The sequence below is a fragment of the Galeopterus variegatus genome, unplaced genomic scaffold, assembly GCF_000696425.1.
Source record: "Galeopterus variegatus unplaced genomic scaffold, G_variegatus-3.0.2 Scaffold10261, whole genome shotgun sequence".
Taxonomy (NCBI): Eukaryota; Metazoa; Chordata; class Mammalia; order Dermoptera; family Cynocephalidae; genus Galeopterus; species Galeopterus variegatus.
Genome location: NW_007736372.1, coordinates 26571 through 46222, shown reverse-complemented (window position 1 = coordinate 46222; position 19652 = coordinate 26571). Strand labels below are relative to the sequence as shown.

The following is a 19652-nucleotide window of genomic DNA, read 5'->3' as shown; positions in this document are numbered from 1 at the left end:
CTATCGTTTTTTTTTTTTTTAAGCTGTTTGGGGTATGTAAGATGGTAGATAATTTGTTCAGTATTGGAAGGAAAATGAAACAAGTTTATTGTCAATTATCTGCATATACTGTGATATGAATGTTACTCTTCCATTTTGTATTAGGATGTGGTTATAGCATTAGGTCCATAAGTATAAACCCAATTCCTATCAGGAAATATGAGAATCTTACCTGAAGGGTGAGGGTTTTTTTTTTTTTTTTTTTGTCTTTTTTCCGTGTCCGGCAACGGATCGCAACCCTCAGTGTCGCCCCCGTACCGGACCGGGACCGGCAACGGGATCACAACCCTCAGTGTCGCCCCCGCGTAATAACTTCGTATAGCATACATTATACGAAGTTATACGATTTTTGGTATTAATCTTGGGCATAAATCTCATTTAGTTGTGATATGCTGACTTCTTCAACTGCTGATATTTGGATGCTGGCTCTGTGGTAGGCAGGGCCTAGGTGCTGGGGATATGCTAGTGAGAAAAATGGAAATACCTGCCCACACTATAGCAGTGCGCCACCGGGCCGGCCCCAAGGGTGAGGGTTTTATGGTGTCAGTAGTATCATTCACCTTTTTAAAGATTTCTGAATCAGATTGGGAAGGGAGAGCCCTAAATATACTGCTAATAAGAATCTGCTTCCTGTAGTCTTCTCCACACTAATATCAAGATGTCTCCTAGAAGCTGGGTTGTGGTAGTACTGTCAACGTGAAGTTGGGGCATCCATGAAAGCACTCCTGGGGTTAAGTCATATTGAATGACAAGGGCCCTTGAGCCCTGGGAAGAGGCCATTTGTGGCTGAACCTCTCTTCAACTTGTATTCTAAATACCAATATTTTTACATTTCTTTCATTCTTTATCTGTTTCACTTAGAATTTAGTAAAATCTGTTTGAAAGTTTTAGCCTCCTCCAACCCACCTAAGGAGAGCCACAGGAAAGATTTTTCACCTGAACTGAGAATGGCAGACACCCAGGGTCCAGTGACAACAGTTAGGTGAACTAAGAGGGTTCAAAGTGATTCTGATAAAACTCAAAGAGACATAGTTGCTAATAGCAAACTTTGCTACTTTCAGGATTTGTTTTGAGAAATGATATTGTCTTTATTATTATGTACTTGTAATTACTGCCAGGGAAATTAATCACATGAACAGAATTCTGTGTTTTCTCTTTTCTTCCTCCTTTTTAGTCTGCTTTGAAGATGTTTATTAATACTCATTGTCATGTGTCAAAGAAGTAAGGACAGAAAAGAACAGGATTGTATGAGACAGCAGATAGAAAACTATTTAGAGAATCTTTTATACTAAATATCCTGTGTATACTTTCAAATTTTTAAAAATAATTTTACATTTTAATTAGAGGTTTAACTTTATAATCAGGCAATTTGAATATAAAAGTTAAAGACAGCCATGACTATTAAAATTATCAGCTCAATCTACTTTATTAGGTACAAATGAGAAATCATCTGTTAGTCTCAAACTAGTAAAACATGTTTGTTTCTTATTTGTTTTTTAATATATGACAGCAATTTTTGAGATTTTAGTTCTCAGAATAAATCAAACATAAATATGAGTACTACCTTATTAGCCAGTAACCTGTATAAAGTTAAGGAATGTGTGAGCACAGATGTGTGAAGAGAATATTCATCACCCTTCTATCATGTACCTAACTGGAAGTGATGAGGCAGAGTGGTTTTTTCAGGGTAAATGTACAGAAGTGCATAAAGGTATAAGGTTTTTTTCTGGCTGCTTTTAAGATTTTCTCTTATCACTGGTTTTGAACAATTTGATTATGATATATCTTGGTTTAGTTAACTTTGTATTTCTTTGCTTGGAGTTTGTTGAGTTTCTTGGATCCATGTGTTTATAGTTTTCATCAAGTTTGGAAAATTTTCAGCCATTATTTTTTCAAAAGCCCTCCTCTGCTAATTTTGCTATCTTGTTGTCATTTCTGGATCAGCTTTGATTGATTGGTTTTTCTAATTATGTGTCATGTTTTCCTGCTTTTTTGCATGCCTCCTAATTTTGACCATGCTAGACATTGTCAATTCTACCTTGTTAGGTGCTGGATATTTTAAAATTTCTATAAATATTCTTGCTTTGTTTAATGAGACACAGTTAAGTTACTTGGAAAAAGTTTGATCCTTTTAAGTCTTACATTTCAAATTTGTTAGGCAGAATTAGAATAGTGCTCAGTCTGCACCACCACTACTAGTGAAGCAAGTTCCTTCTGAGTACTCTATCTACCTACCTATCTATCTATCTATCTTAAGGTTTCCCAGTCTGGTTGGTAGGAATAGGCACTATTCCCAACCTGTGTGAGCACCTAGCACTGTCACCTCTAATCCTTTCAGGTGGTTTTTTTCCCCCTGGCCTCAGGTAGGTTCCTCACACATATGTGCTGATCATTATACATCTGAATACTTGAGGGGTTCCTCTGCACATCTCTGGAGAATATTTGAGAAATTGAAAAAAAGAAAAAGAGAAGCAAGGTTATCAAGGACAGGAGTGTTGCAGAGGTTGCAAAGGTTGACAGGGACCAGATCATACAGCAGTGTCATAGGCCTTGGTTAGGAATTTGAATTTCATTCTAAGTTGCAGAAAAGCAAATAGTAGTATTCCATTTATGGAATAGTGCAAAATGATAGTCATAGATAGTATATGTAAGATTTCTGGAAGATAAGATAGATAGGATTAACTATGGTTAGCACGGAAGAGTAAAAGTAGAGACAGAAATTAGGGCAGAAAGAGCTTTTACTCTATACCCTTCGTTACTGAATATTTTACCTTGAATGTATATTACTTTTCAAATTGAATAAAGTAGTGGATTTATATTTTTAAAAGACCTTATTTAAGTTATTTTTTAAAAATCAATAAGCAAAAATATGAACCAGAAGTTCAAATTTCATTGAGCGTGTAGGCAAACAGATGCTGTCATGTCCTTCTAGTGTTAGTATATATTGATCCCCACTTTCTAGAGGGCAGTTTGACAATATAGTTCAGAAACTCTGAAAAGTACATATCTTAGGACTCAGTGAGTTTTCTTCCAGGAATTTATCCTAAGGAAGTAAATCCGGGGGGAGGGGAAGGTGGCGGGGGGAGTCTAAAGATGCAAATACTAGCTTATTTATCATTTACAGCGTTTTTTTGTTGTTGTTGTTTTTGGTTTTTTTTTTTTCCTTTTTGTCTTTTTTCGTGACCGGCAACGGGATCGCAACCCTCGGTGTCGTGCCTGCACTGCGCTCAACCAGTGAGCGGACCGGTCTCTATATGGGATCCGAACCCTCGGCGGGAGCACCACCACACTCCCAAGCGCCGCACTCTACCGAGTGCGCCACCGGGCCAGCCCAACAGCGTTTTTTACAATAGTAATAATTGTGCCCTATTAATGTCCATCACTAGAAGATTGATTATTTAAATTATTATCTAGTCCATTGAATACTCTGCAGCCATTAAAATTTATGTTGTAGTTACATTTATTGACACTTCAGGATGTTTACAGAGTATGATTCAGTAAAACAGGTAGGTTAGAATATTATGCCTATAATAGAATTTCCTTTTTTTTTTAATTATATAGTGTGTGTATTGCATAGAGAACTATTGGAGAATTTGTACAAAAATGTTAATAGCAATTTTTGCTGTGTAGTAGGGCTTTTAAAATTTTTATACCTTTGGGCCGGCCCGGTGGTGCACTCGGTAGAGTGCGGCACTTGGGAGCATGGCGGCGCTCCCGCCGAGGGTTCGGATCCCATATAGAGACCGGTCCGCTCACTGGTTGAGCGCGGTGCGGGCGCGACACCGAGGGTTGCGATCCCGTTGCCGGTCGCGGTACGGGCGTGACACTGAGGGTTGCGATCCCGTTACCAGTCATGAAAAAAGACAAAAAGGAAAAAAAAAATTTTTATACCTTTAATATTTTTATGTTTTAATTTTTTGTAATGGATATACATAATTTTCCAATGAATGAAAAATATAATCTGTAAAAAAGGAAAATGTGGGGAGTATTAAGTAATCTAGAAAAATTTGTTTAAATATTTATTCATGTAATTTGATAAATAGTAATAAAATTTAACTACAATATTGATTTGATCTGGAGTAACTGATCTTCATAATACTTTTTGATTTTGTAGGACTAGAAGAAATTGCAAAAGAAAGAGAAAAACTAAAAAAGGCAGAAGCTAGTATCCAGATCAAAGAAGAAATGTTTGAGACTTCTGGGGATACTTTAAATTGTTCAAATACAGATCAATGTGAGCAAAAGGAAGATCTTAAAGAAAAAGATAACACAAATCTGTTTCTTCAGAAACCTGGCTCTTTTTCCAAATTAAGCAAGCTGTTAGAAGTAGCTAAGATGCCTCCTGAGTCAGATGTTATAACCCCCAAACCAAATGTTAGTGCAAATGGCTGCACATTGTCTTATCAAAACAGTGGAAAACATTCATTGGGCAGCATTCCATCAACAGCATCACAAAGCAATGTGGAAAAGACAGACTCTAATAATCTGTTTAATACTGGTTCTAGTGGTCAAGGGAAGTTCTACAGTCCTCTCCCCAATGACCAGTTGTTAAAAACACTGACTGAAAAGAATAGACAATGGTTTAGCCTTTTGCCGAGAACACCTTGTGATGACACTTCACTAACACATACCAATATGTCAACTACTTCTTTAGTGACTCCTCAGTCTCAATCACCATCTAAGTCACCTTCACCTGCCCCAGCTCCTCTTCTTGGGTCATCTTCTGCTCAGAATCCCGTAGGCCTAAATCCATTCGCTTTATCACCTCTTCAGGTTAGTACTGCTAACTGTAACTCATTTTTATATTGCCTTATTTTATCTTTGACCCCATGAAGATTTTCACTTAAGTGGATCAGTTGAAGAATTAACAGTATCCCTGCCACAATTTGAAAAGGGAAGCAAGTCAGAATTTCTATCAACAAGTTGCATTAGAACTACTGATTTCTAGCCTATGTCTAAGTCTTCTGTAATTACTCTTTAACTTATTCCTGTTGTATTTAAAAGGGAAATTACTTTGGGGAGCAAATAGCAACAATATTGTTGCTAATGTATTTCGTTTTCCTCTAATTGTGATAAATGAAAGAATATTTTTTCAGAATTTGAAAAATAATTTCAGATTCTAAACATTTTTCCTAACTTCTTAGATTAATTTACTTTTTAAATGTTTTACTTTTACAGATGAAAAGTGGAGTATCTGTGATGGGACTTCAGTTTTGTGGGTGGCCCACTGGTGTCCTTACTTCCAACATTCCATTTACATCACCTTTACCTAGTCTGGGATCAGGGTTAGGATTATCAGAAGGAAATGGTAATTCATTCTTGACTTCCAATGTTGCTTCAAGTAAAAGTGAATCTCCAGTACCACAGAATGAAAAGGTCTCTTCAACTCAACCTGCACCTGTTGAAGTGGCAAAACCAGTAGATTTTCCTAGTCCAAAACCTATTCCAGAAGGTAGGTACCTTGATATGGTTTAAAGCCTCTTAACTTTATTTCATTATTATTGATTCCTATTTATAACTGAATTTTTCATGGTTTTATATGTAGTTGATAAATCTTTTGATTTGCATTGTGCCATTCTCTCCTATTAAAAATATTTGTAAAAGATCTAAATATTTATCTTGACTTAGAAATGCAGTTTGGTTGGTGGAGAATTATTGACCCAGAGGACTTAAAAGCTTTGCTTAAAGTGCTACATCTCAGAGGAATAAGAGAAAAGGCATTACAAAAACAAATTCAGAAGCACTTGGATTATATTACTCAAGCCTGCATCAAGAATAAGGATGGTATGTACCTAAAAGAGCTTAGATATGAGAATTAAATCTTTTATCCTAAAATGCATTTTAGTATGTCTTAATTTTTAATTTATTACTATTTTTTTCTATTTTCTCAACAAACAGTAACTATTTACATTTCTTAAATTGGTATTACATTCTTATACTTTTTTACACCTGCAGACATATTGTTTTCTGTTTCTGAGAGTGTTTCTACTTTTAAGAGTAAGCTGCTTTTACATGTACGTGCACATCTGTGTATATTAAATTAGATGTACATGATACCTCTGGAATTTTATTCACTTTCTGCAAGAAATCACTGAGGGGAAAACTCAATAAAGTGGATTTTAAAATTAATTTCTTTTCAAATGTAGTTGCTATTATTGAATTAAATGAAAATGAAGAAAACCAGGTAACTCGAGATATTGTGGAGAACTGGTCAGTAGAAGAGCAAGCAATGGAAATGGATTTGAGTATCCTTCAACAGGTAGAAGATCTAGAAAGGAGAGTTGCATCAGCAAGTTTGCAAGTAAAGGTAAAATTGACTTGGAATAAAATCTGTTCTTAGGATGATGGAAGGTAACTAATATTTATTACATGTCTAAAATATGCCAGTTATTGTGCTAAATGTTTTCACTTTATCTCACTTAATTCTCAAAACAATCCTGAATTAATTCCCCTCCATCTTACAGGTAAGAAACCAGGCTCAGAGTAAGTAACCTGCCAGTGGTCACATAGTAAGAGGCTAAATGTGGATTTAAAACAAGTCCTTCTGACTCTAGAACCCATATTCCTTTTACCAAATCTTGCGGCCTACTTAATTTTATTGAGAAATATCATTGCTGGTATGCAATTTTTAACCACAAGCAGAATTTCAGTTTTCCCCATGATAAACGTAATGTTCTAGTACAAATCTTAGAGACTCCTATTGTAGTGTTTCATACAGGCCATGTTATATGTCAGACTTTTACTCTATATAGTTTAAATTTGAAGAACAGTATAGATATATCCAAATGTATGATACACAGACACTCGCATCCTACATGTATATGTAAAGTGTTTGTTTACTGGGTGTTACCATGTGACAGGAAATGACTAGAACTGGTTTCCGATGGGACAGGCAAAAGGAAAAGCTTTAGTTTTGTCCAAGAATTTTTGATTTTGTAAAGGGGGGTGTAAGTGTCTTATCAATTGATAATAAGGTGGCATCTCCAAAAATAAATGTATCGATGATGAATAGGCATGAAAGGGAGAGTTACCTGCAAAGGTTTAGAAAATTTAGTCCCCATGTAATTTGATTTGATATTTCATATTTTATTCAGAATAAGAAATTTATGGCATAATATTATCCTATCCAATAATTAAAATTTTGTTTCATAATAAGTTTAATGTAGGCATTTGGGCACTTTTGAGGATCTCCAAAAAATGTAGTTTTCAGAGCTAATAAAATATCCCTTTCTTGCCACAAATATAATTACCAACATTGGGAAGAAAAAATTTATCATTTGCTAAGACTATTGTGCTAACAAACGATATGTCTTCTTTTCTTAGTACTATAATACAGGATAAAAATGGCTCATTTATCTGGATCTTCAACAAATGAACTCTTCAACACAAGTTAATTTCCTGTAGAAATGAAAATTATTCCATTTAGTGCCATAATTTTTTAGCATGTTTGTTGGATATCTTATGTTATGCATTTCTCTGCCTTCTTCAATTGAGAATAATGAGTGTAATTTAAATTATCTTGGTGTCACAGGATCATCAGTATGAAGACCGATTATTAGGCAATGATTCCCTTAGGAAATGTAAAGAGGTTCTGCCCCTACACTGAATGATCCTGGTGTGCTTTGCTTTTTAAATTATCATATCTACTTTCTATCAGCTGTCTTTGTCCTCTGTCATGGTCAGTTGTTACTGCTTGCTGGTTTAGATTTTATTGACTGTACTAGCCCTATTTTCCTCCAACTTTTCCCCATCTAATTTGCCAATTCTAATTGAGTATAGGTTGTGAAAGCATATCATCAACCTTTTAAAAATTATGTATAAAGTCAGAGTGTATGCCTGAAACATTTTCCTGGTGACATACTTAGATTTTGGTGCATTGACCTTATCACATTCCTGGCTGCTTAAATGCTCTTGGCTGTGTTCTCAGTAGTTAAGTAGAATTTGCTTTTTAAGTGGAATATTTTAATACTTTAAGTGGGATGTTTAATACCTCTAATAAGGTATTACTGGATTATTCTGTATTAGTCTAAGAACTGAATTATAATTATATTAGTCTTAAAGAGTCTAAGAACACAAGTGATGAAAAAAGTGATGAAATAACTACAAAACGTTATTTTAATACCTATATAGGATTTAATAATGTTTTTCTTTAAAAGAAAATAGAGTTATATGGTTAGCCTGGGGAACTAGTAGTTGTGAAGTCACATTAAAAAGGTGGCTTAGGTCTACTTAGGTAAATTTATTTCTATTTTTAATATTGTTAATAATTTGGAAGTCCTGTTTTTATATTGTAGGAAAATCTGTGAATCCTTATTCCTAGTTCTGTTGTCGAGAGTGTACAAAAAGTTTAATTACTCTTCCAGCTCCTGTAAAGACAGTTTCTGTGTCTCTTTAAAAATTCTTTCAGCCATTAGTCCTGTGAAATTGTTTCCAGGTCTATGATTCTCTTCTGAATAAGCATCAATGTCAGTGTCCTTCTTAAATCTGGCATTATACTTCTATTAACACTATTTGGATTTGTACCAGCTTTTTAGCATCCACATTATACTATTGCTTTACTGAATATACGATGTAACAAAAATCCCTGGGCCTCTTTCAAAGTACTTTTAAATGAGTTCTATCACATTCGGTATTTCTGTCGTTAGTTGCTTAAAACTTCAATGCTAAAATCTGCATTTATCATTATTATATTTTTATTAATTAAATTTGGGCACAGTTTTCAGTAATATGGAACTATTTTTGTCTTAGTCCTATCATCCAGAATGTTAAACTTCTTCCTAGTTTTAAATCACCTGCAGATTTATAGCAATCAACCAAATTATTCGTAAATGTATTAACAGGACAAGCCAAATATAGAGCCTTTGGGCACTGGCATTGAGGACCTTTTCTGAGGTGACAAGTTCTGTTAATTGCCAGTTTTTTGGATATAGTTTTCAGCCATCTAGATTTCTCTAACTCTAGTCTAGTCCTTATTTTTTGACCTTGTCAGTTGCCTTGCAGAAATCAAGATACACTATGTTTACAGGGTTCCCTTTATTTAGCAATTTTGTATCCCTTTAAAAATATGGGAATGATGTTCACTTGACATGACTTGTACCTACACACTTGTGTCCTATGCATAAATTTCATTTTTCCTTTGTAAATATAAGTGTTCTACTGTGTTAAAGGGGAATACTTGATCCTAATAAATAAGATAAAATAATTATCTCTCAATAGATATAATAAAAAGTTCATTCTGTTTTTCATTTAATATGCATTTACTAAGTACCTATTTCATATCAGACAGTAGACATCACAAAATTGGATAAAATGTGGTTCCTACCCTCAGAAAGCTTGCCATATAATAGGGAGGTAAGATATGTATACATATATGCAGAATCTAGAAACTGACAGTAGAGAAGTACAGAATAGTTCATGAATCTAGAAAGAGAATACCCAACTTGTGGTGGAGATATGGACGAGATTAGGGAAGATTTCATGTGGAAGTCAAGATAGAACTTAAAAGGATGAGTAAGGCTTTAAAAGTCAGAGACTAGCAGGCCGGCCCCATGGCGCACTCGGGAGAGTGCTGCGCTGGGAGCGTAGCGACACTCCTGCCGCAGGTTCGGATCCTATATAGGAATGGCCGGTGCGCTCACTGGCTGAGCGCGGTGTGGGCGATGCCACACCAAGGGTTGCGATCCCCTTACCAGTCAAGAAAAAGACAAAAAAATAAAATAAAATAAATGAAAAAATAAAAGTCAGAGACTAGGGAATGCAATACCTGGAAGTGGGAAGTGAGCTAGAGGATTGATATAAGCAAGCTAAGTTATAAGATCATTCGTTTATTTCATCAACATATATGTATGGAGTGCCCATTGTTTGCCTTCACTGTGCTGGAGCTAAATGAGTAAAAGCATACATGATCCCTGCTCTCATGGAATTTAGAGGTAGAAAGATGTCAGTCAAATGACCACATTAGTATAAAATGGCAACCATGACAAGGTTATGGAGCTTTATTTGGTCCTATGAGAGCCTGTAATAGGAGAACTCACCTCCTGAAGGCGGTCAAGGAAGGATTCTGCTTCAAGGGGTCCTTTCATGTTGAGGTGAATTTTAACATGAGAGCTGCAGGATAAGTGGAGTTAACTAGGTGTAGAGAAGCAGGGAAAAACTATACAGACAAAGGTAACAGATTATGCAGAGACCCTGAAGCCAAAGGAAAAATGGTGAATACAGAACCTATATAGCAGATTAGTGCAAGGAATGAAAACAGAGAGGAAGAGCAAAGTTCAGAGGTACCACGACATTTCCATTTAAGTGGTCCCATGAAATTAATAAGTGTTTTGGTCTAAAATTCTTCAGAATACTTTGCTGATTTTTATTATACCTTTCATAATATCAAAAGCTGATAAATTTTATTTTTCGAACTTATCTTACAACTGTTTCTTTTAATTTTCTGTTCTTGTTTCTACCTAGCATTAGGAAACACAAGGTAAAAGCTTTTAATAAGGATCCTTGAGATCTGCCAGTATCCACCGCTATATTTTAATTAAAGGTAATTCACCCATCTGGCATTTTAAGAGGAAACCCCACAATAACACTATTCTCTTGATATATAGGGTTGGATGTGTCCAGAGCCTGCATCAGAAAGGGAGGATTTGGTATATTTTGAACATAAATCATTTACTAAATTGTGCAAGGAACATGATGGAGAATTTACTGGCGAAGAAGAAAGCAGTGCATGTGCACTAGAACGGAAGAGTGACAACCCCCTAGATATAGCTGTAACCAGGCTGGCTGATTTGGAGCGGAACATTGAAAGAAGGTATCTGAAGAGCCCCTTAAGTACCACCATTCAGATCAAACTGGATAATGTGGGCACAGTTACTGTCCCTGCTCCTGCACCATCCATTAGTGGTGATGGTGACGGGTAGGTTATTGAGATTAACTTGAAAAATTATTGTGCTTCTTTGCTAATTGGAGCCTATTTTCTATTGCCTGTTATCTATGTATCTTCTTGTATGTCTGTGATCCATATGGATCATGCTATTTGCATGGTGCTTTGTAAAAACTTTGTTGTTGTTATGTGCGTGATAATCTTGCAAAGTGATCTTACATTTACCTGGTTGTGACTAAGCTTTGAGGCACGTAGCCACAGTCTGTGCACTACATCAAATTTAGTTGCTTAAACTTTATACTTATTGGCTGTTACATGTTTTTGTCATTGCTTGGCTTTCAGTGTGATGATTGTTTCACATTCAGTGATCATAAATGTGGACATGACCTACTTAATTTTTCTATATTTCAATGCAGAATTGAAGAGGATATTGCTCCAGGGCTCAGGGTATGGAGAAGGGCATTATCAGAAGCTCGCAGTGCTGCACAGGTAGCTCTGTGCATTCAGCAGTTACAGAAATCAATAGCATGGGAAAAATCAATTATGAAAGTTGTAAGTGTTTTTATTTAAGAAATATTATAACTAATTTACTTTGTCTTGTTTTTTCCCAACCTCCAGATCTTTCTTAAATATTCGTTACCCACTGTGACAATAATGTATGCTGTACTTGAGTTTGTCTAATTTTTAAATACTGTATATTTTGATACTTTTCTCCTAATTTTGAGCTTTTTGAAGGAACCTACCAAATATGTTCTCTTTTATATCTTTACATCTTCTGCCTCCTTTCAATATTGTTTGTAACTCTAACTGAAGTTGTCTCCTACATTCTATCAGCATAATAGTTGTTAATCTAAATATTTTGAAGGCCCTTTCACTCTTGTAAACATTCCAGTTGCTAAGGTCACCTGCTACATTACTCCATTCCTAAAGTGTCTTTATTTTTCTATCAGTTTTCATTTTTTAATGCTAAGATGTACTAGATAAGTAACAAAATAAGCAGAGAGCTCTTACCTTATGCACTTATACCATGTGTTTGGCATCAGATGTGGTTGACAAGAAGAGCAGATCTTTTAGTCTTTCCTCTAATAATAACTGATTTTTCACTTTCTTCATACAAGCCCAATTAGTTATTATTATGTAGTGAGTCTCTACTTTGTGCCAGGCACCAAAATGCTATGTGTCCAAATTAAGAGCTATAGTTTATTCTGTTTCCAAAGAGATATTTATTTTAAATCATGTACAAGTGTCCCTCTTGCCTCTTTTATATATCATATATAGAAGTATGTATTATATGTAGATTTATAAATCACTTTAACATTTACTTTTGAATTACAGACTATCTTTAAAATTCAGACGCTTGAGATTTGTTTTCATGAATGGCTAAGGGTGAAATTTCTTTACTTAAAGTAGTTGTTCCCTGAAGAAAAGAAGTGATCCTTAAATAACTTAGCATTCTTTCCTTAATTTTTACCTCCATGTTTAGACTACTTAAGACCTTATTCATTATATACAAATGAATTTGGTTTCTTCTGTGGTTTTTCACTTCTTTCTAAAATGACTGTGGAATAATGAATCTAATTTTCACAATACACTCTAAGTCTTTCTCAATCCAAATTAGAATTTACTATAAGTTTTAAGGCATTGTTCAGTTCATCTGTAAGCATTTTTATGAGGTAAAAATATTTTCTCTTCTAACAATTATTACTAAACCCAGTTTTAAAGTCACTTTGGTTAAATGTATTTGGTGAAATCTAGGCTACAGTGATCAAAAAAGATTGAATTCCTACATGAAAATGAAATACGTATAGTTATTTTTTCTCATCTACACCAAAAGAATCATCATAATGTGGTCAGTTTTGTTTTAGGTCTATACACAGAAACCCAAAACTTGTACCAAAACCTGCTTTCATATTGGTCCACTTACTTTCTGCAACCTGAAACTTTATTTCAGTTTATGCACATTTATTAAACTTTCCTATATTACTAATAAACATTTGTCGTCATTTAACTCCATTTCTCATAATCTTTATTTCTTTTTTAATGTTTAATAATTCACTCTTTGCTATGAAACTACCTTGAAAAGAAAGCAGAGTTTCATATTCATAGATTAACAGGCACTTTGTAACCTTTAATTAGAGATGCAACAGTGCCTATAATAATCCTCATAATAAATCCCTAAAAAATGTTAAAGTGCTCGATATCTTTAGAAATACCCTCTGGGCCAGAGATGAAGTTTATCAGGAAAGAAGGAGCTGTCATAAATTGCCCCCAGATAATTCTCTGCCCACAGTGTGCTGTATATTGTTGTTGATGTTAAATAATAGGAAACATTCACTTGTTTTTAACATAGTAATGATGGAGTTAAAACCAAATATTGATATATCTGCTCTAACATATTGTGAGCTATTACAGTGATTGTTCAAAATGTTATGAATTTGACATTTGTCACTCTTTTAAAAGTATCAGAAAATAATTTTATTTTTTTATTTATTTTATTTTTTATTTTTATTTTTTTCCTTTTTATCTTTTTTACTGACCGGTAACGGGATCACAACCCTCGGTGTCGCGCCTGTACCGGGGACCGGCAACGGGATCGCAACCCTCGGTGTTGCGCCCGCACTGCACCCAGCCAGTGAGCGGGCACTGGTCTCCACATGGGATCCGAACCCTCGGCGGGAGCGCCGCCGCACTCCCAAGCGGCGCACTCTCCAGTGCGCCACCGGGCCAGCCCAGAAAATAATTTTATTTTTAAATAATAAATGTGAGATGTAAGACAAGCTTTGCAGTATTTTTAGTTATCTATTGTCCCTAACAGTGAGAATTTACTTATGTTCATGAATCTAATTTTTAATTTTGTTATAGGGACTTAAATATAACCTTCCAAATGTTATTTCTTGATGGATATTTTTATACTAGAAGTTTGAGAGATGTAACTCAAATTTAGAAAAATAACACCAACTTAAGGCATTTAGTGATGTGGTATTAGGAAGGGTCATAAAATAGGTAGTTATTGTTGGAATGTTAAATTTTGCTGCTTTTGCTCTTATTATACATGCCAATTTTAATATTACATATATGATATATGTATTTGATCGATATGTGTTAACTTGAATAGTGTGTATCTCCCGTTTTTATAAGATTCTTTAACTATCGCTGGTGCACATATATATATATGGGGGGTCGGTTATAAGGCTATTATTTTGGACTTTCTCAGACTAAGATATAATGTTCTGTTGAAAATTAAAGTTTGAACAGTTAAACTATTTTGTTTTTAAGAATATATAAATACCTAACTTTAAATTAGTATAAATTATTTCCAGTATAAATGTTTTCATTTTTTAAAATATTGTTTGCAGGACATTTTGTACTATGACTGGAATATAAAGTAAATGTAAAAAAATAATACTAGTACTTACTATTTTTTTAAGGCATCTTGAAAGTTTTTACTCATCTAACTTTTCTTCTTTCCCTTTGTGAAACTTGTTATACAGAATATGTATGCATAAAAAAAATTTTGTCTTTGCAGATTTGAAGTTCTTAATGATATTAGAATTTTTTCAATAGAGAAGTAATTTTATTTTTATTTTTAGAAAATAAATCATGACTTCTTAAATTATTTAATTTATTGTATCTATTCTTTTTTCTTAGTTATTTTGTAGGATCCATTTTCTGCACTTACGATACATGTTTGAATTGGGTTGATTAAAGTTTCCTGATTTGGACACATTTTTCAGTTAATCACAAAACATAGATAATTTAGTCAAAATCTAGGGATTTTTAGTTATTATATATAATTGTTATGTTAATACAAGTTTTGTAATTTTGATCTTAAAAATTACTCTAACTCTTATTTCTTTCTCAGGATATCATGAGGATGCTAAGATAAGCAAAAGATGAAACACATTTTTAAAAACCACCATGTATTAAAGCTATTCATTGCTTTATGTGCTCTAATGTCATGTTAATTATTTCATATGTTAATGTGTACATGCTTCTGAAGTGTGTGCAGGCATTCAACCTCTAGCTTTGTTTTTTGCAGTGTACCTGAAATGTGCATTTACCCCAATAGAACTGCTCACCCCGTCATGTGGTCCATATCTGTGTAATGAGAGATACATAGATGTGTATGGCTACTGTATACTTGTTAGCAAGCGGAATGTTTATTACTAATATAAATTAGGAAGTATGGTGTGTTTAACATCCCAGTAACTATTATTCATAGCAGAGGGTTAATTTTAAATGATTTTTTATGTATTATAGTACTGCCAAATCTGTCGAAAGGGAGATAATGAAGAACTGCTTCTCCTCTGTGATGGCTGTGACAAAGGCTGTCATACATACTGCCATAGACCCAAGATTACCACTATACCAGATGGGGACTGGTTTTGTCCAGCTTGCATTGCTAAGGTAAGACTGGCCTAAAAGTAAACTTTTTAATTACTAGATCAAAATGCAGAATTTTATGGGGTTTTTTTTCCTGAGATACTCACATGCCATTTTCATGACTCTGAAAAGAATCCATTAGCACTCCCCATTTTCCTTCTCTCCCCAACCTTTGGCAGCCACTAATCTACTTTCTGTTGTGTGGCTTTGTCTATTGTAGTCATTACATATGAATCATACAATAGATGGCCTTTTGTGTCTGGCTTATTTCACTTAATAAAGTATTTTCAAGATTCATCCATGTTCTGGCATATTTCAGTATTTCCTTTCTTTTTATAATATTCCATTGTATGGATGTGCCACCTTTTATTTATTCATTCATCAGCTGATGGACAACAGGATTGTTTCTACCCTCCAACTATTATGTATAATGCTGCTATGAACATTCATATACAAGTTTTGGTATGAATGTATGCTTTCAGTTCTCTTGGGCATATTACCTAGAAGTAGAATTGCTAAGTCATATAGTGATAAGTGTCTATATTTTAAGTCATTTTCAAGTCACATTTAAAATAGGAATCTGTGAACTCTCTTACCAATTAAGAGAGAAGCAATATAATAAAACAGAAAGAAATGGATTTTGGAGTTAAAAGGTAAGGATTAAGAAGTATAAAAGAATCAGCATATACGGAAGGCCAGACTCCTTGCTAGGTGTTTCCTACCTCAATCACTGTCCCATATTAAATCTCTTGACCTAATCAATAACAGTAACTACTGCCTCACCATGAACTCAATCCAACATCCATCTGTCCACCACCTCTTTTCTTTCCAGTTCACTCCCTCTAGTACTCCAACTTCAACAATCCTTTGGTCTCACCAGGACCTTCATTTATCTCAAGACCTTTTCACTGTCCCTCTCTCCCTTCATTGCCTCTCTTTCCTCCTAATCTTATAATGTGTCAGTATCCTATTATCATTATCATTGGATCCACTGTTAGGTCCTTTGCCATTCTCTCACTTGGGAAAACCATCACAATGGTTTATCCAGCTCTCTGTCTTCTCCAGCACCTATACCTTTGTATCTGAATGTGGCTATAGAAAATAACCAGCCTTTTAAATTCAAGGCATTAAGAGGGCCACTGATGATTTCTGATGATTTATCTCCAGCTCTGTCTTCTCCATCCTCATTCTCAGCTAATAACCTTATTCTCATTCCACTGAGAAAATGGAAGCCAATAGAAGAAAATACCACAAGATCTTGCCACCACGTCTACCATCCTTCAGCATCTGGGCTCATGTACTTTACCTTCTCTTCTGTTGCCATGTACTGCTAGCACCTCTAACTAAGCCAGTTCCCCAACCGTGCCTCCGTTCCCATCCCCTCTTACCTCCTTAGGAACATTACTCTAGCAGTTCCCTATTCTCCTACATCATCAATTTCTTCTTCTCCGTTGGGTTCCTTTCATCAGCCTGCTAACATTGCTGTTATTTCTCCCATCTTAGGAAAACTAAACAAAAACCCTCTTCTGGCCTCACTTCTCCCTTGATCCACTTCCCATATTTCTCTCCTTCCCTTTACAGAAAAACACCTGGAAAGTTTTCTGTTCTGGTTCTCTCTAATGTCTCTATTTTGGGTCACTCTTGAACTCACTCTAGTCAGATGTTCACCTCCACAGCTTCTCTGAAATTGCTCTTATCATGGCCACAAATGACTTCCACATTGCTGCAATCCAGTGATCAGTGCTTAGGCCTCATCTGACCTTCTCATCGAAACACTGTTTTTCACTTGGCTTCTAGGATACCCTCCTCACCTAGTTTTCTCCCTGACTTTGCTCCTTCTCAGTCTCCTTTGCTGATTTTTGCTCACCTCCCCAATGTGTAAACATTGGTGTGCTTTCTTAGCTTCAGGGTTATCATCTGTAGGATGGTTTATTATCTGCTTTATGGGAATTTATGAGGATCACATAAGGTCATATATGTGAAAGCTTTTATAACTTTAGAATTCTGTGAAATGTTTATATTAATACATTATTATATTTTAGACTACATTTTACATTACAGCAAGGGTTCCTGCACGGTATCATATTCACTAATAATTGCTTTTTGATTTCTTAATCATTTTTGTCATATATAGTTAAATGGAGTTCAACAGTAACATTCACTAGTTGTATGTAAAGTTTTAGCTTCATAACTGTCAAGTTATAGAAAGTTTCTCTAATACTTTTTGATCTACTAACAGATAAGTATTTTAAGTTTGGGGGGTATCACCTGATAGGCTATTGGAGGTTTTGTTTTCAGTAAATTTGCTCAAGTTAGAATTCTGGCTATCTATAATTTAAGGAGTGAACTTAGAAACATAAGATTTGTGACCTCATCCATGTGCCCTTTTATGTGAATCCAGCTTTCTAAGCTTCTGTTTTTGTTTTTGTTTTTTGCTGGCCAGTATAGGGGTCGGACCTCAGACCTTAGTGTTACCAGCACCACACTCTAACCAACTGAGCTAACTGGCCAGCTTATTGTTTTTAAATGTAGTAAACTGTATGTTATGTTTATTACAACAATTTTGAAAATTCTACACATTTGATTTTGATATATAAGGAAAACTTAAGGTTTTAAAAATATCTTTCCAGTTAATTCATAGTTATTTACAAACATTTGTACTATACATCTTGCCCTCAAGTGGCTATTTCTAAATACATCATTATGATTAACTATTTTTACTCAGTGTGTATGTGTGTGTCAAATGATCACAGAATTGAATAGAACATATTAGAAGTTTCAAACTCTAGTACATACAAAAGTCAAGCAAATAACGTAAAAGAGTTCATTGGACCCATAGTGGGCACTGTGGCAAACAGGTGAATCATGCCCCCTATTAAATATGGTAGTCATCACTCAACTTCAGCCAATTGTTGTCATGGAGGAAGGTGGGCCCGGTGTTCCAACAACTTTTAATATTTCAAGGCAAGTCAGAATTATGGACTTTTATGCATATCCTCCCAAATATTAAATGTTGGAAACAAATTCAGAATTATTACAAATATCATATAAGCCAAATAGCACATTATGTGGGCTCTTTATGGCCTATAAAACACCAGTTCACAACTTCTAATATATAAATATACAAACATAATAGATATGTGCCTTTGTGCATGCAATCTGATAGGTTCTGCCTTAGACCCACTGAAGTTCTTTGAATTTGGGCCCTAGCAAGGAGTCGGGAGTGGGGTGGGGCGGGTTACTACACAAGAGCAAAGTAATCAGGTAACAGTAATTGTATAAAAGTTTGCTTTTAAAGTATGTGTATCTGCACTACCTAATGAGGTAAGTTGATAATCATCGTTTATTAAAGAAATAGACTTCATTGTCTTTTTTGAAACAGAAGTCTTTTGATTCTGTAATTTCAATTTCATATTTTCTTACTGTACATACTAATTTGTTAGAAAATGATCTCAAGTAATATTTTAGTTCAAATAGAAACTAGAAGTTTTGGCCCATTATTCATGAAATTTTGTTCTTTTTAAATAACACAACTATTAAATATCTAACTTAATTTAATATTCATTAAGTGGACTTTTCCTTCATTATATTATGCATTCTCTTTATCTTTTTTTTAATGATTTCAGAGTACTAAATGCTCAGCATAATATGAAAATCCCAAATAATCAGATTTCAGTGAATAAAAATTAATAAACTTAATGGAGAAGAGGCTTAGTATAATGATTTTAATTACTTCAGTCTTTGACAAGGGGTAGTGATTCTTTGATATGGCATGGGGAAAGTGTTGGATCTATGGATTGTCTTATTGTATTTAGTTAATTAAAATATCTCCTTAACTATACTTTTTACCTGCCAGTAGAGAACCAATAATTTTAACTGCTTGATTATGAGTTTTTAATAATATTGCTGGCAGAGGTTATGAAACTCTCAAAGAAATTTCCATGACATACTGTGAAGAAATGTTTTCAGCCAAATACATGTCAAGAATACAGCCAACTTTAAAGTATTACTGGACTGGTCACATGACCGAGTCTAGGATTTCTTAATGTTCTGGGTAACGGAGAAGTAGTTTTCTAAAAGAGTTTGATATGCGCTACTTTGGAAAATCAAAACAAAAACTATGTATTACCAGTGACTTTACATATCTCTCTTTTATGATCTATTAGATTTATTACAAATTTAACTCTCAAAAGACAGACTTATTTCCCTATTTCTAAATTTGGGGTAGGGGACCTTTTTCATTGTTACATCAATGTGCTGCACAATTTGTGGCTAAATTGAAAAAGGCCACATTGAGATTTTTTTTTTCCTGTAATTCTAGAGCTAGAGTGACCTTAGAAAATATGTGGCT

General features: G+C 34.6%; 1 protein-coding gene across 1 annotated transcript in view; it reads left to right on the top strand.

Annotated features, from left to right (window-relative positions):
* The window catches only part of LOC103609896 (bromodomain adjacent to zinc finger domain protein 2B), a 38115-nt gene that overhangs the window by 14460 nt on the left and 4003 nt on the right, over positions 1-19652 (top strand). The window contains exons 8-14 of the mRNA XM_008594159.1: positions 4154-4812; positions 5218-5491; positions 5668-5823; positions 6186-6346; positions 10641-10846; positions 11335-11470; positions 15179-15325. Coding sequence (XP_008592381.1) covers positions 4154-4812; positions 5218-5491; positions 5668-5823; positions 6186-6346; positions 10641-10846; positions 11335-11470; positions 15179-15325 — 1739 coding nt within the window. The remainder of the gene's footprint in view (positions 1-4153; positions 4813-5217; positions 5492-5667; positions 5824-6185; positions 6347-10640; positions 10847-11334; positions 11471-15178; positions 15326-19652) is intronic.